The following is a 15,061-nucleotide window of genomic DNA, read 5'->3' as shown; positions in this document are numbered from 1 at the left end:
TCATACTGAAGGAACACTGCAAGACTAAATATTTTGTAATAAAGACTAATAACTGCACATTTCAGGCATAATTTTTATTTTCTGAGGTTGATGTGAGGCTAATTGAATGGCTTGCTAGTGTGGGGCACTATGGGTTGGACTTCAGACGTACAGAGCACCTCTAAACTCCCAACTCCAGTTGCAACCAGGAGTGAGAAATTGCGGGATGTTACTAAGAAGACTCAGTCACAGCACTTTACTAATGTAAGCTGAAAAATTTTGTGGCTTGTATCTCGATATTAGAATGCAATATGGCATGCCAAAAACATTGTGGTATGAGTGCACAGGAGTCAGTGAACTTTATTGATCGAAAATATGGTGACAAACTTGACAGTAATAATTTTTAAAGGTGATCTGCGTGTTAAAGGGAGATTGTAGTTGACAACAAATTCTAGGATCACAGTAAAGCCATATGTGTTTGAGCAGGACATTTAATCTTTATAGAATAGACATTTGTTGTTATCAGAGATGTCTTAAGGAGTTGTAAATGCTAGGTCTTGAACAGAGAAATTCCTCAATAGTGGCAGAGTTCATATGCCAGCCTATTACCAATCTCAAATACTGTCAATTTTGTAAAACCATGTGATGTGCTATGCAAATACCTGATTTATAATTGTCTGTTAGACTGCCCTGAAATTAAAGAATTTCATTATAAGGCAGGGAAGTGCATATATCACTTGGTTGGGTTTTTTTGGTTGTTTTTTTTGTTTTGGTTTTTTTTGAGACAGCCAAGTTTTTCTTATTCCACATTCATAAGTATAATGCTGGAACATAGACACTTGCTATTTTGAGTAACTCCTTTTCTGTTTGTCAAAGGTAGTACCAAATCCTGAGAATACATTGGCTTTTTTGTGTGGAATCACTGATTGCTATATGAATAGTGACACCAGGATCCTGAGTTCACTCAAAGGTGCAGATTGTGACAGACTCTTGGTTTTGGTATTATTAGACTTCATATAGTGTAGTCAAGAAGATAAGCTTGGCATGGTCACTGAACCCTTTCCTCAGTATTTCCCTGGTTCCTGCAGGGACACTTAGTGGTTATTTTGCTGTACTTTCGGAGTTTTCTGCCGTGGAATCCACTGTGGATGGTAATGATTATGTTGATGTGCTGATAAAGGACTGCTGCATCTTCTTGCGTGTTTCTGGAATCCAACTGTTAAAAATGTTTCTTTTTATCGTTACCCTTGCAATGCAGTAATAATTATCAACAGTTTGATAGCCTGCTGTTGAGGACAGCAACTACTTCTGTAATTATTAGATGTGAATTTCTTCAGGATCCTGGGCAAAACTGACCTTTCTGTAACTACTTAAGATTTGTCGGTGGTTTTGGCACTTGGGACAGGACATGCCTGGACTTCTGAAGTTGCTTGGAAGGTTTTTAGCTTGGTTGGCATTTTGGTATTGTTCCTGTGTTATCATTTGCAATTTCTCATGTAGACTGCAAATACTACCCTCAGACAGATTGCCATCTACCCTTGACTGTTTACTTAAATGAAGTCAAACAAATCACCTCTGTAAGAATAAGTAACTGCTTTATGATAATTGCCTTTTCTCAGGGTAGCTTGGTCATACTAGAATACACTGTAACCCTCTGTGGCTAAAAGTAATTAAATATGTGGGTTTTTTCTTTGTGGTTCATCATTTGCTGTCAGTGAAGGAAAAAAGGTGCCATCAGAAAGTTGTAATTGTAGTGTTTCAAGTTACAAAGTTTGTAAGATAGTTTTCCAAGAGCAACTATGGCCTATTACCAGAGAATGTTTTCAACATACTTGCCAGAATTGTGAGAAAGGCAACTTTGCATAGGAGACTACGAGAGAGGAGACTGCCAATTCCTCTATAGCCACTGAATGCTGTATTAGTTTTGAGGACTGTTCAAGGAAATGCTTAAGTTAATTGATGATCCCACTCCCATCCACTTCTGCAGATCTGCTGAAGCCTTCCAGTTTTTCATATTTTGAATTTGTACATCCACCATCTTGCGTGCAATTAATCACATCCAGCCGCTTCTCTTGAGTTGTCTTTCACTTTTTCGAAATAATCAGGATGAAGTTTAACTGGTGTATACTGCAAAGAAGTGAAGCTTATTTCCTTTAATGTGAACAAAATTGTCCATATCCCTTCACAAGAAAGTATGAGTTGATAGACATTTTACTCCTGTGTTTGTACAAGTAGGGGGATACAATTCACTGAGGTGTTCTTGTTGTCCAAGTTCCTTATCTACCAAAGACTCTGAAGTGCATGCACAGGGGTGGAGGTGCTGTCAGCTAAAATAACGATTCCTTGTTGTTGTCTTGAAATTACTTGACTTACGCTTACTATGTTCCTGTGTGTCATAAGCCTATTTTTTGAATGGTAGCTTTCCTGCATATTAGAACATGTTGACTTCTTTTTGGTTTGTTTTTGTGGTATTTGGTAGATGGAGCATGTAGGTCTACTTGGCTATCTTGACAGCTGAGCTTGTGGTTTAAAAAATTGCAAGAAAGCTTAGTCTCTGTACACTCTAACAGAAAAAAAAAAAGGTAGGATACATTTCTGTTTGACAAAGAATGATGCTGTTTGTGTATCTGTTTCTATATGGTTTTTATCTACTTTTTTCATGCCGGAGAAACATAGGTTAATCTGCAATTCCACGTGGTCCTGTTACTCTATGGTAAATACTTCTTGCCTCATTGGGCCACCCACCACTCTCCGAGTAGATTTTGTAGGCCTCTCTGTTAACCTTCTGCCTAGAAAGGAGGCTTTAAGAGAGATTACAAAGTTAAGTGCATGCTTACTTTTTTCCCTATTATTTACTCTTTTCCCCTGAAATAGTAAGATTTTATTAGCATGGCAAATCAATTAGCATTCAGCATAAAATACTGGAAATCACATAGTTTAAACAGATGGAACTGCAGAACTTATGGGGAAAATTGCATTCCTCCTAAAGACACTGTTATGCTTTAATACTACTACACTTGTATAAGTAAGTTGGGCCCAGGTCAAAATGATCACTTTGTGGATTTATTGTAGTTGCCTACATTATAATCTTGAAAGTGCATGGGCTTGGACTTTTTTCAACTGACTGGAATCCCTTGGGCATCCAGTGATACTCTCTATGTACCATCAGAGAGAGCAAAGGATCAGAATAATGCGTGCAGCTGTTCAAGTCCATATCGTGTAAATTGGCAAACACTGTGCCAAGTCTATTCTCACAGTAGTAAATAAATGCTGCTTAGAAAACTGGTATTAAACCAAGAGCTTGACGTTGCATACTCTTTTTAATTTATTTCAGACACATGGTGTTTGTTAAAAGTTACACACGCACATTACTTGAATGCACTTATTCAGGGAGTCCACATATCTTAGGCAAAACTTCATTCTACCCGTAGGGGACAGAGGGAACAACTTGGATATGAGTCAAACGCTTCAGTTTGTGACTGGAAGTTGCAATCAGTAAACAATCCTCACTGAATTACGTAACAAACAGTAAGGCAAAAAACTATGAATGCATCTTTTCCAGAGTATGTAAGTGTGAACTCCTGTTGACACAGGTCTGCATCTTCGAAGGTATTTAGTGTCTTTGTGCACCTTCTGATCTGGACCTAAACTGACAAGCTATTTTTAACTGTATTTTATTGCTGCAGACCTAACTGCTTGAAGAGAAGTGCGGGTAAATTACGGTTTTTAACAACAGTAGGTACACAGGGACAAAGTGGTGCGAGTATGCAGTTATTTCAGTATTCGGTATGTAAGCTGAATCTATGGTGTCGCTAAACTACACCGCATGAGGTTTCCACTTCAATTCGAGGATGTTGTAATGAAGGACTGTGAAGTTTTGTTGCACATTTAAGTGTATGCCTACTTAAAATGCCTTTACTTGTCCTTGGGCTTGTCTCCACTAGAAAAATTCCTGCTGGAGAATACAGCAGAGTCCCCTAGTGGAAATATGCTGACAGAAGGAATTCTTGTTAACACTGCTATTCCACCTCTCTGAATAACATAAGCTGACAGGAGCACTCTGCTGTTGGCAGAGCTGTATCTGCATGAGAGCTTTTTGCCGTCACAGCTGGCTAGAGAGTGCCTTTTTTGTCCATGCTTCTGGCTGGAAAGAGCTCGGCTGGCAAAACTTTAGCACAGAGCTACCCTTAGATATCATGGCTTGAATGTGAGAATGAACGATCTCGCTTGCAGGTCTTGCTCATTATCTGATGAGGCGATGAACAAACTTGATTCCTTACAGCCAGGAATAGATGAGTGAAGTCTGCAAAATACCTGAATTCTTCTTTGTGTATATAAATATGGTGATTAAATTGTATTCCTAAAAAGCCTTGAGGGTTGCAGTAGGAATATGATCTGTCAGAAGTTTGAGGTACTGAATGTGCCAGTTGGAGGTGGTTTATGCTGGATACTACTTTGTGATTTCCATGCTGGGGAAATATGCTTCTAACTTCTTGCTTGTGACCTAGATCTTAGGACTACTAAAACTTGAGAGGGGGAGAGAGATTCCTTATTGTCAGAGCAATGCAGCTGGTGCCTGTCACATTTTTCTATTGGAGCTGTAAAGCTGTTGCATACAGGGAAGTCTCTCAGGGCAGTAAGTGGTTGCATGATACTTCTAATAATGGCTTAATAATATAGACCTAGTCAGGTGCGTGTGGCGTTAATGAAGGACTTCCGACGCCTGATCTCCATGCACAGCTCTGCGTGGGGCAAACTTTGCTTCTCTTGGCATAGCTGCTCTTTGCATGGGGCTCTGAAGTGTTACCCTGAGAATGAGTAGCACAGGGGCTCAACTGGGAAGTTTGGGGAATGTCTTCTTGTGGTTGTTGCTTCTGCATAGGGAAGGCCGTGGTGTTACTAAAGCAGGTGGTTGGTTCTTTGGATGGACACAACCCTAAACAGTGGTGGTGGTTTGTTTGGGTTTTTTTGTTGGGTTTTTGTTTGTTTGTTTTTTAAATTAAGAAAGCAATGCAACTCCCCCCCCCAATCTGCTCAGAGGCTAGATATAATGAAGGATGGGTCCTCTGGCTAACTGGAAAAGGCATCTAAAGTTCTCTTGGAGTAAGCCCTGCAACTGCCAAGGAGACAAGGTGGGTTGCAGTCAAGGACGACTGAAGTTTTTCTGGCCAGATATTACTATAGTAGGTAGCCCAGGACTTTGCCAAGGAGAAAACTTGTTAACGTGCTGGCGGTTGCCTCGGTGAGGACCACCGGGCTGGTGCCGAGAGAAACGCTGCCCTGAAAAGGGGCTGTATTGGTACGCGGGGGGGTCCGGGCTGCAGCGGCCGGGAAGCGACCCCGAGGCAGGTAGAGGGGCACGGGGCAGGCGGCGGCCCCGGCCGGGGGGGAGGACCGGCTGCGGGCCGGACGGGGCCGGACCGCGCTCTGCTCCGCGCCCGCCCTTGCCTGGGCGGCTGCGGCCGTCCCCGGCTGCGCTCGCCGCTCGGGCCGTCCGAGGAGCCGGGGCAGCGGGGCCCCGGCGGCGGCGGCTTCCCCCCCCCTCCTCCTCCTCCCCCCCCCCCCCCCCGCGGGCGGCCTCGCGCTGCGGCGGCGAGTGCCGGCGCGGCACTTCCTGTCTGAGGCCGGCGGCGGAAGGATCGCGTGCGCCGCGCCGCCCCGCAGGAAGCGCGCCCGCCGCCGACCGTCGCCGCGCCGTGGCGGTGCCCGCGCCGCCCGCCCTTGCCCGCCGCCCCGCGGGAGCGCGCCCCGCCGCCGCCGCCGCCTTCCCCCCTCCCCTTCCCCGCTCCCCCTCCCCTCGGCGCGTGCCCGGCGCGCGCCCGCCCGCCGGTCAATGTGAAGCCGCTCCGGCAGCGTAAACATGGCGACGTCCCTGCATGAGGGGCCCACGAACCAGCTCGACCTCCTCATCCGGGCCGGTAAGCTGCACCGCGCCGCGGCGGAAGCGAGGCGGGGGCCGGGGGGCGAGGGGCGGCGGTGGTTGTGGTGGTGGTGGGTGGAGGGGAAAGCCGCGGCGCACGCCGCTCTCCGGTGGCGGGCGGGGAAGCCATGGAGGGCAATCAGGAAGTGATCACCTTGGTAGCGGCCGGGCCGGCGTGCGGCCGCCGGCGGCGGTCGGTGGCAACTGCCCCCGGCGCGGGCGGCCCCGCTGCCGCCGCCGCCAGCGGGGCGGAAGTTGCGGCGGGGCGGGGCGGAGGAGTTTTGCGGGCTTTGCGCGGCCGGGGCGAGAACCAGGAAGTGTGCGAGATTGTTGTCCTCCCGCCTCCCCCGGCCCGGCCCGGCCCGGCCCTCCCCTCTCGCCGCCGCCACGCTGTTTGAGCGGGCAGGCCGAGCGGCGGGGCCCGGTGCCTCCGTCGTGTCGGTGTGTCTCCTTCCCCCCCCCCCCCCGCCCCGTGCCCTTTTAAACTCTCCGCTGGCGGCGGGGCGGGAGGAGGCGCCCGCGGCCCACGTGTGCGGGGCGGGGGGCGCGGGGGGGGGGGGGTGGTGGGTGAGGGAAGAAGCGGGGCGGGGGGCAGCGCCCCCCTCCCCCACGCGCGCTGCGTAGCGGAAGCGGCGCGTTCCCCCGGGGCCCCCCGAGCGCGGGAGGAGTGGCGGCCGCCGCGCGCCAATGGGGGCCGCCGCCGTTTGGCGGCCGGAGGGCGGCGGGGCGGGGCGGGGCGCGGCGGCCGCCAATGGGCGCGCGGCGGGCGCCGGAGTGGCGGCTCCCCGCGGCGCTGACGGGGCGCGCACGGAATTGGAGGGAAGCGGAGTGTAAACACGGAAGTGGGGTCGCCGCCGCCGCCGCCGGGCCGCACGTGGCCGCCCCGCCCCGCCCCCGCGCTGCCGGGGGGGAGGCGGGAAAGGTGCGACCGAGCCCGGGTCGCTCCGGGCAGCCCCGCGGTGCCGCTCCGCCGTGCCGCTCCGCCGCCCCGTCGGATCTGGGGGCCGCTGCCGGGACAGGGGCCGTTTACCCGAGCTGTGGCCCCTTTGTCGGGGGGGGACGTGTTGAGAACCGGGCACGGTGTGGCCTCCTTTGGTTTTTTGTTGTTGGTTTTTTTTTTTTTTTTTTTTTTTTTTAAGTTTGCCGTTTCTGACAGCAGGGCGCTCCGGTGATCCCGGGGTTTGTCTTTAAGTGCCGTTACAGACCTGGAGAAAACAGGGGCGAGGTTACACTGCTCAAAACCACACACGCAATGTCAAACCTTCCGTTCTCCATGGAAGTGGTGCCAGCTGTGATTTCATTTTTGTCTTTACAATGTGGAGCTCAACTTTTTAACATAGTCCTTCGAAATCACGCACAGTAGTATGGTGTGTATAGTCTTACAGGTAACTGGTTGTGCAGTTAGTACCTGGGCACGAACTAATTGATAGTATACCTTAATACTGGTTTTGCATTGATGCGGCAGTAGGTTTGTACAAACATGAACGTGTGCTGAAGTTAGATGCTCTGTCATTTACCAATGTATCAAGGTACCCCTTTAAAAAGCGGGGGCGAGTCGCCTAATCTTCATAAGAGTTTATTTTATTTAATGTGGGAAAACACCCAAGGTTTTGTGGAGCGGGGGGAGAAGCAAACCTCAAACACACACGCAAAAACCCCTCCCACAACAAAGCAGCAAAGAATCTCTGTTCTGCAGCAGAACAGAGAAAGGTGGAACATGTTGTAAGCGTTTAGACACTCTGTTGCATACGACGGAGAAGACAGCTTCGCTTTGCTAGTAGAATACATCTCTGATTTTTGCCAGGCTCGCTACTGCAGGAGTTTTCAGTTTTTTTACTTTCGATTGTCGATGAATAGAGAACGTTAAAGTAATTGGTTATTGTGTCAGCAGCTTCTTAAGTCACTGTAACTGGATTGCTTGTGAGCCAACCCCTAGATAAATAACAAATGAACTTTGCATTGCTCTTTCTGATGTCCTTAGCCCAATCAGCTTGATTTTTTTTTTTTTTTTTTTGATATTTGCATTGCAGCGAGGGATACAGATACCTGTGCATGTCTAGTATTCCCATCATCATGCTATCAGGATACCATATCTGTTTACTTATTTATGTATGTAGATGGTATCACATGGATTTAAGAGAGGAATCCTTTATCCTAAGGGATTATATTAATTATGCCTTGCCTTTTCCTGTGGCTGCTGGCCTCAGCGTTGACAAAACTTCAGAGTGTTTGATAACTGTGGGAAGAAAGCTGGACCAAAATTGTTAATGCTTAAGGTTATCTTAATTGCTTCTTGTAAGAGCAACTCCTAAATGACTTTACAAAGATAATGTTTTGGCTTTGTAGCTAATATTTCTCTCAATATTGGGCTGATAACATATGGCTCACAGGGAGCCAAGTGTTTTGAGATGATTGCTCTACTCTTTGTTATTGATTGCTGGTACACAGCGGGTTATGCATCATCCTCAAGTTGTATGCAGCTGAAAGTCTGCTGAAGGAACAGCGGCAGGCTTAGGGAAATGCTAAAAAACCCAAGGAATAGTTCTTCAGTTTCTGAACAAATGTCTGCTGTAAAACAAGCAGTAAACTGAAAATACTTTCTTTTCCAGTCAAGTGTTGCATACAGAAAGATTTCTGGGTATTACCTACATGGGCAATTCAGCTGTTTTTAATTAAAAATGTGGCTTAAGCACCGTTACTACCTTCTACTGCTGTTTACTATGGTCTTTTAAGTGCTGAGATAAAACAAGCATGTGAACGCCAATAAACTTTAATGAGGTCTGTTAGCGTATGAGTAGTCACTCTTGACTGAGTTCATGCTTGGAATTGTGAATTCTTCATTAAAGTATTGCTCTGGTTGCCTGATAGTATTAAAGGATAACCTATTGTAAATCAGGTGCTACAGTTAAGTGTTGACCTTGTAAATGCAGACATTGATAGACCTTCAGAAAAAGAGAGGGGAGTTGTATCACAGTTTCAAAAAGTACCATTTGAAAATTTCAAATTTTTTTCCTCTCATTACTTGCTTTAATTCATTACTCTTGTTACTCTTGTTAAAACTGGGGGCATTGTTACAAAATGGATATGTTGCCAGTATTCTATTCTGTAAAGCTAAAGTACAGCCCTGTCAGACTTAACTACCGAGTTTGGTATTTTGTAACAGCTGTTGAGAACCCTGAATAATCTACTGTACATGCTATTTGTTTAGAAAGTGGAGCTATGTCAACAGTGAAGACAGACATCAACTAGCCTAGTTAACTGCTTACATTTTAAAAATCGAAATTATTTTCTTTTCTAAGAGGATTCCCACCCCCCACCCCCCCCCCACCCCCCCCCCCCCCGAAAATGGACCAGAAACTTTTTTAATGAAGTATTTTAAAATAAAGTGCCAAGGAATCAGACTTCGTCATAAAAGCGGTAAGATGAGATTTGGGTTAAAAGAATGAAGGATAAGTGGTGGTGTTAGCTCTGATGTGTTCTAGATCGGTAAATGGCAGTTCTCATGTTACTCATTTACTAGAGTCTGGAAAATTTACTTCCATCCGTGTAGACTCCTTTGCTTCATTTGGGCAAGTGATACTCTTCCTGTGATGAGTATATAAGGAAACAGAGCTACATCTTAAGTTGTTTACTCAAGCATATGTGCACAGTATAGTAGAAAATCTGCAAATCTGGCATTTTTAAAGAAACAGGTCATACACGTCATTCTTTCGTTAGAAATTTTTCTGCCTGCTGTGATACTGGGCTTGTGCATCACAACCTTGCATGTACTGAGAGAAGATTAAGGTTGCTGTGATGTGTATGTTTGTATGACACAAGCTAAAGGACCCTGAAAGGTACTGCATAGAAAATAACTGCTAGTGATTTTCTGTGGCAAGTTGGTTTTTTTTTTTTGTTGTTTTGTTTTGTTTTTAAATTGTGGAATCATACTCCTTTGGCTTGCTTTTTCCCCGTCTTTGTTGTGAGAAGTGCTACCAAGTGTTGTGATACAAGCATAGTTTAGTTGATGATACTTGATCCTAGTCATCTGCAAGAACAGCCGCCTCGTTTTTCCTTGCCCCGTCCCCTCTCTGAGAGAACCTGTTCCCCCACTTCATCTTCTGGGATGTCTTTTCTAGCTGTATTTTTCATCATGTCTCCTCACTGAGCACCCCAGCTTGCTATCTTCTATTAGACATTTTCTAGCGTGGCAGAAACACGTCTTATGTAAAATTTGTGTTGAGATACAATCTGCACTTTCCCAAACGTGTTGGCACAATAACATTGCCTGAGCACAACTGAAAACTCCTCATGCTCACTGGGTAGACAAATGCTTCTGAGGCTAAAACCATGGACTGGCTAAAGGAGAATGTAGCTAGCTGAGAAGACTTCAGGCACTCATTTTAGTAAGTATTTCAATAGATGTCTTTTTGGCAATGTTACGTGAGTTTGTTAACTGTCATGATAGACAGATAGCATGTGTCTTGTTCCAGCCAAAGCCAGAAGTGTTACTATTTTTTGCTTGATGTTTTTTAGGTGGCAATTTTAGCGGAGTACGAAGTAACTCATGTTGGAAAAACATTTACGAAGTGTGTATTTTCAAATGTCAGAGGCTTTTGAGGAGTAGATAGTGCTATTTTTATTGGAAATGGAAGGGTTACTTAGGGCAGAGGTTGGGCAGCTCCTTTGCTCCTTCTCCCTGCTGTTAGGATATTGCAGCCGCAGTCCCTAATGCTGGGGGAGTTGTGTCTCTATTCCCTCCACTCTCGCCCCTCAGCAGAGTGCCATAATACTGGAAAAGTACAAAGATGGTTTTCGGCTATCTTTTTTGCCTTGTTCCTGCTCTCTGCTAAGTACCTCTTACTTGTGGTGCAGCATCTAAACTGTTCCCTATAGGAAATACTTTGCACACAAAAGCAGGAGAATATTGTACGCTTTTAAGCATTTAGGAGTAGATGACTTCAGTAAGCTAAATTCGGTACTCTCTTAAAATTGAAATTTGGCAACTGTTGTTTGAGTTTCTTTATAAAAGTCCTTTCTATACTGAACCTGATATCCGCACAGAAGTGAGCTAACAAGTTGCCCCAAAAATGGTAACCAGCAGAAACAGAAATGAAAAATCGTACAGGTCTTTGCTGCAGGGGAGGCAGAGGCGTTGGTGGAAAAGCTTTGCTGACCTGCTTTTAAATCTTTTTTTCGTGCTTTAGAATAATAATATATTAAATGCTGATTTGGACTTTCTAATTTCAGTATTGGTGTAGAATTGATGCATTTATAAGGACTAGCTGAATATTGTTCATGTATTCTGACGACGAGTGGAAAGTTCTCTCTGGTAGATGAGGGGAAACTTAGTCATCAATTTGTGTGCAACTGAAGCTTCTCTTCAGAAAGAAAAATGTTTAGGCAGAGGGTTTCCTGCAGGGCTACTCAGTTTCAGTGCAGGTGTTCAGCCTCCGACTCGGGACACCCCCAAACTTCTGCTTGGGAAAGAAACAGCAGCTTCCCTGGGCATAGGGAACACCCAGGACCTGCAGCTGGGGAAAGGGCACACAGTGCAAAACCCCTGCTGATTGCCACTGCTTATCCAAGGGACCGAGCATGCAATAGAGACCCTTTCCTTTAGTGTGATTTTCCTGTGCTCTTAGGTAGGTTTTTATTGTTCCTAGCCTGGGGTGAAGCCGCGGTGGAATGTCAGCTTTATCGGGCATCTACTTTTCCAAAAGATAAAGCCCTCTAAAATAGCATCCCAGGAGAGGGCTGTGGAGGGAATCACAGCAGCCAGCCAGCGGGTGGGCAGTCAGGCTGGTTCAGCGAGACATTTCAGTCGCCCAGAATATTGCATTTGTGCGTCTTCCAGATCTCGTTCGCGTTCAGCTTCTGGTCTACACATTTAGTCTGCTGCTTGTGTTTAAATAAACTGCAGTATGCTAGAAGGTTTTTTCCCCACGTGTGCCCTCAAGAATCTGTTTGTATCTAGTGTTTTCTTAAGTTGGAAGCAACCCTGGCAGCATTTCCCCTGCTTTCCACTAAATGAACCTCAGGTTGTTTCTTAGACATTTTCAGTAACAGGATAGGTGCCTTGAAGTTCTCGTAGAGAATTACTACTGAATCCTCTTTAGCTCTCCGACGCCGGAGATAGGTGACCCTACTTAACGCTAAAGATAGATTTCCTGGGCTGCCGGCTGCCTCGCTGGAGCAGTGTGGCTTTGAGCAGATGGCCATACATGGAAAGAGCAACCGGAGAGAGCCGGCGTACCTTAGCGAGAGTGCGGACGATGTGCAACAGGTGTTTCCGCAGTCGTTGCTTTCAAAAACCTTTGCGAGGGTGAGGAATATAGGGTTAGCCATGAATAGGATTGTAGTCTTAACTGATAAGTTGGGTTTGGGTTTTTTTTTGTGTTGCTGCTGTGTTCAAGTTGCTGCGATCTGCGCTGTATCAAACTTAAATCTGCGCTCTTGAAGTTACTTTAAATTATTTTTTGTTGATTACTTAGGTTTCGTAAACTTTCAGAACTTGGAAAAAGGAGATATTTTTGCCGCCTTCCCTTAGTTATCGCCTAAAAAACCCCACCCCTGCACACTGTTCGTTATGCTTTGTGTTTCGTTTTTTAACAACCAAGCCTGCTAAACACAACTCACAGATATTTTTAATTCCAGAAAATGAAACTGGATATATCTGTTTTGCAAACTAATCTTGTATTTTTATATATACATATTTACCCAAATAGACTGAAAATCTGAACAGGGGTGACCTTTAGATTTTAATGGGATAATAGCTGGAGATGGTACCATTTCCCTGCTCTGCTGTATTGGTTTGTAACCATCCTCATTACAGTCTGGTTTGTTCTGGTTAACTTGAAGGCAGAAGACAAATCCCAGAAGTCTGCTTCTGTAAGCTCTTGATCACCTCATTGAAATGAAGAGCTTGGTTGTGAACCAGAAATCTAATCTAAGAAGTGACAGTGTTGGTTCTGATTGTCTTGTGTCTTCTCTAAACATTTCTGTTGCCAGGAAGGTATAAAAGGTGTGAAGACACCAGACAATTTTGAGATTTTCATGTTTAAGATTGAGTAGTGGAGTTGTACAGCAATACATGTGGACTTTTATAAGTGATCTGTTCTCATTAATTTTTTTTATCCTTCTACAGTGGAAGCATCGGTTCATGGAAGTAATGTGCACTGTACGGATAAGACAATTGAAGCTGCAGAGGCCTTGCTTCATATGGAGTCTCCTACCTGCCTGAGAGACGCCAGGAGTCCTGGTATGTCAGCCACAGTTTCTGCTCTGTGAGCCGTTTCTCCTTCCGCTAATTAGAAAAACAAGCAAATTGGGAAATATGCTTCTGTGGAGAACTGTATGCTGTTTACAACATTTGCTTGCTTATTTCAAAACTACTGATTTGTTTGCATTTTTATGGGATTTCCCCACCCTGTAACGAGTGTACTTGTAGATTAAATCATTTATTTGAGAGAGGCTGTTGGGTAGAGATCCTTGAGTAGCTACACGTTTAGAATGAACTTTTCTGTCTGAACATCAGGAAATACTTTTTCGCTGTGTGGGTGACGGAACACTGCCACAGGTTGCCCAGAGAGGCTGTGGAGTCTCCAACCTTGGAGATATTTAAAAGTTGTCTGGACATGGTCCTGGGCAGCCGGTTCCTGGTGGCCTTGCTTGAGCAGGGGGTTGGACCAGGTGCCCTCTCAAGGTCACTTCTAACCTCAACCATTCTGTGGTTCTGTGAATTTGACATTTTAAATTGCTGAAATAAAGAGTTATATTAAGGGAAAAGTATTTTTTATCTGTCTTTGTATTTTAGAAGGAATATCTGAATACGCTGTGTTGCAAAGTGCTATCAGTTTAAAAAAACAAAACTTGTTGATTACTTTAACTTGATGTTCCTTCTGAAGTTACTTAATATATGTTGGAAGAAATAATGGTCAAACTGAAACCCAAAAGCTACAAAATAGGAAATGGGAGATTGGAATAAAGACCAAAGATTAAGCTGTAATTTGTTTCATTTAAAGTTGAGTTTAGTTCTAAAGAATATTAGTGTGATACTTGTCTTATGCCTAACAATACTGGCAAGTATGCATGTTTTTGGGAATTGCATTGATTTTCTAGGTGACAGGTTGTTGGAGCAGGATCTTGCTATATTATTGCATATGCTTTGTTTAAAATAATTTTATGTGAGATGCATTAAAATAACTAGGTAGAAACTTAATCAGATAGTGCTTTTTTTTTTTTTTTTTCCCTTCCCTTATAGTGGAAGTTTTTGTCCCTCCTTGTGTGTCAACCCCAGAATTTATCCATGCGGCCATGAGACCCGATGTGATCACAGAAACTGTGGTGGAGGTATCAACAGAGGAATCTGAACCAATGGATGCATCTCCTGTTCCAACTTCCCCTGATATCCATGAACCAATGAAAAAGAAAAAAGGTATGTATGGCTTTTTGTAGGAGCAATCACAGAATTTATTTCTGATGTGCACTGCTGCAGATGGTGTAGTTGATACTGGTGGAGATGGGCTAGATGATCTGATTTCTCTGCTCATGTAATCGGACTGATGGGAGTCTGAAATGCGAGTTGACAGAAGATGAGTCTGGAACAAGAAAAAAGAGAAGAAGTAGCAAGACAATGGGCTTCGCCAAGCCGTAAAGGAAAATGGTACCTTTGTTGGTGTGTTTATTAAGCACAGTTGAGGAAGTGGAGGAAGGGTAGGAAAGGGTTCCAAGAGGACTTGTGTGGGTAGCCGTTGGTGTCTGAAATACGGATATATTTGGAGAGTGGGTAGACTCGGGGTTCTTCTGATGAAACGGCAGGGTAAACACTAGCTTAGAAAACCATAAATCAGTTTACAAAATCGGTACAAGATCTTCCTTGCGAGAGAAGTATCTTATTTGTCTGATTGGCGTGTCTTAAAAGAGAAACTATTCAGAACAGTGTTCGAGCTCTAAGCATTCAACTACCAAATGAGAGGTTGGCACCTGGTGAGGTTTCTCTCTGGTCTAATAGTTTTATTACAGGCATCAGTACAATTCACAGAACTATAGGAATGTTGTTTTATTAGAGCTTCCAGAACTGCTAAGATGGAATATTGACTTGTAATTTAGAGGGGAAGAAAAAATGCAGTGTAGTGATAAAGTGATACAAATCTAAGGTCTGTGAGTTTTAGATTTAGTAAA

General features: G+C 44.9%; 1 protein-coding gene across 2 annotated transcripts in view; it reads left to right on the top strand.

Annotated features, from left to right (window-relative positions):
• The window catches only part of ELF2 (E74 like ETS transcription factor 2), a 39,537-nt gene that overhangs the window by 15,973 nt on the left and 8,503 nt on the right, over window positions 1-15,061 (top strand). Inside the window, exons 1-3 of one of the 2 annotated variants that reach the window (XM_049815000.1) lie at window positions 5,754-5,897; window positions 13,026-13,139; window positions 14,142-14,315. In XM_049815000.1, coding sequence (XP_049670957.1) covers window positions 5,840-5,897; window positions 13,026-13,139; window positions 14,142-14,315 — 346 coding nt within the window. In that variant the 5' untranslated portion in view covers window positions 5,754-5,839. Of the gene's footprint in view, window positions 1-5,753; window positions 5,898-13,025; window positions 13,140-14,141; window positions 14,316-15,061 lie in introns of those variants that run through there. The other variant, XM_049814999.1, reaches the window with a different exon arrangement.

This window comes from Accipiter gentilis, chromosome 12 (genome assembly GCF_929443795.1).
Source record: "Accipiter gentilis chromosome 12, bAccGen1.1, whole genome shotgun sequence".
Lineage (NCBI taxonomy): Eukaryota > Metazoa > Chordata > Aves > Accipitriformes > Accipitridae > Astur > Astur gentilis.
The sequence above is the reverse complement of the archived record's forward strand: the minus strand, read 5'-3'. Positions and strand labels throughout refer to the sequence as shown.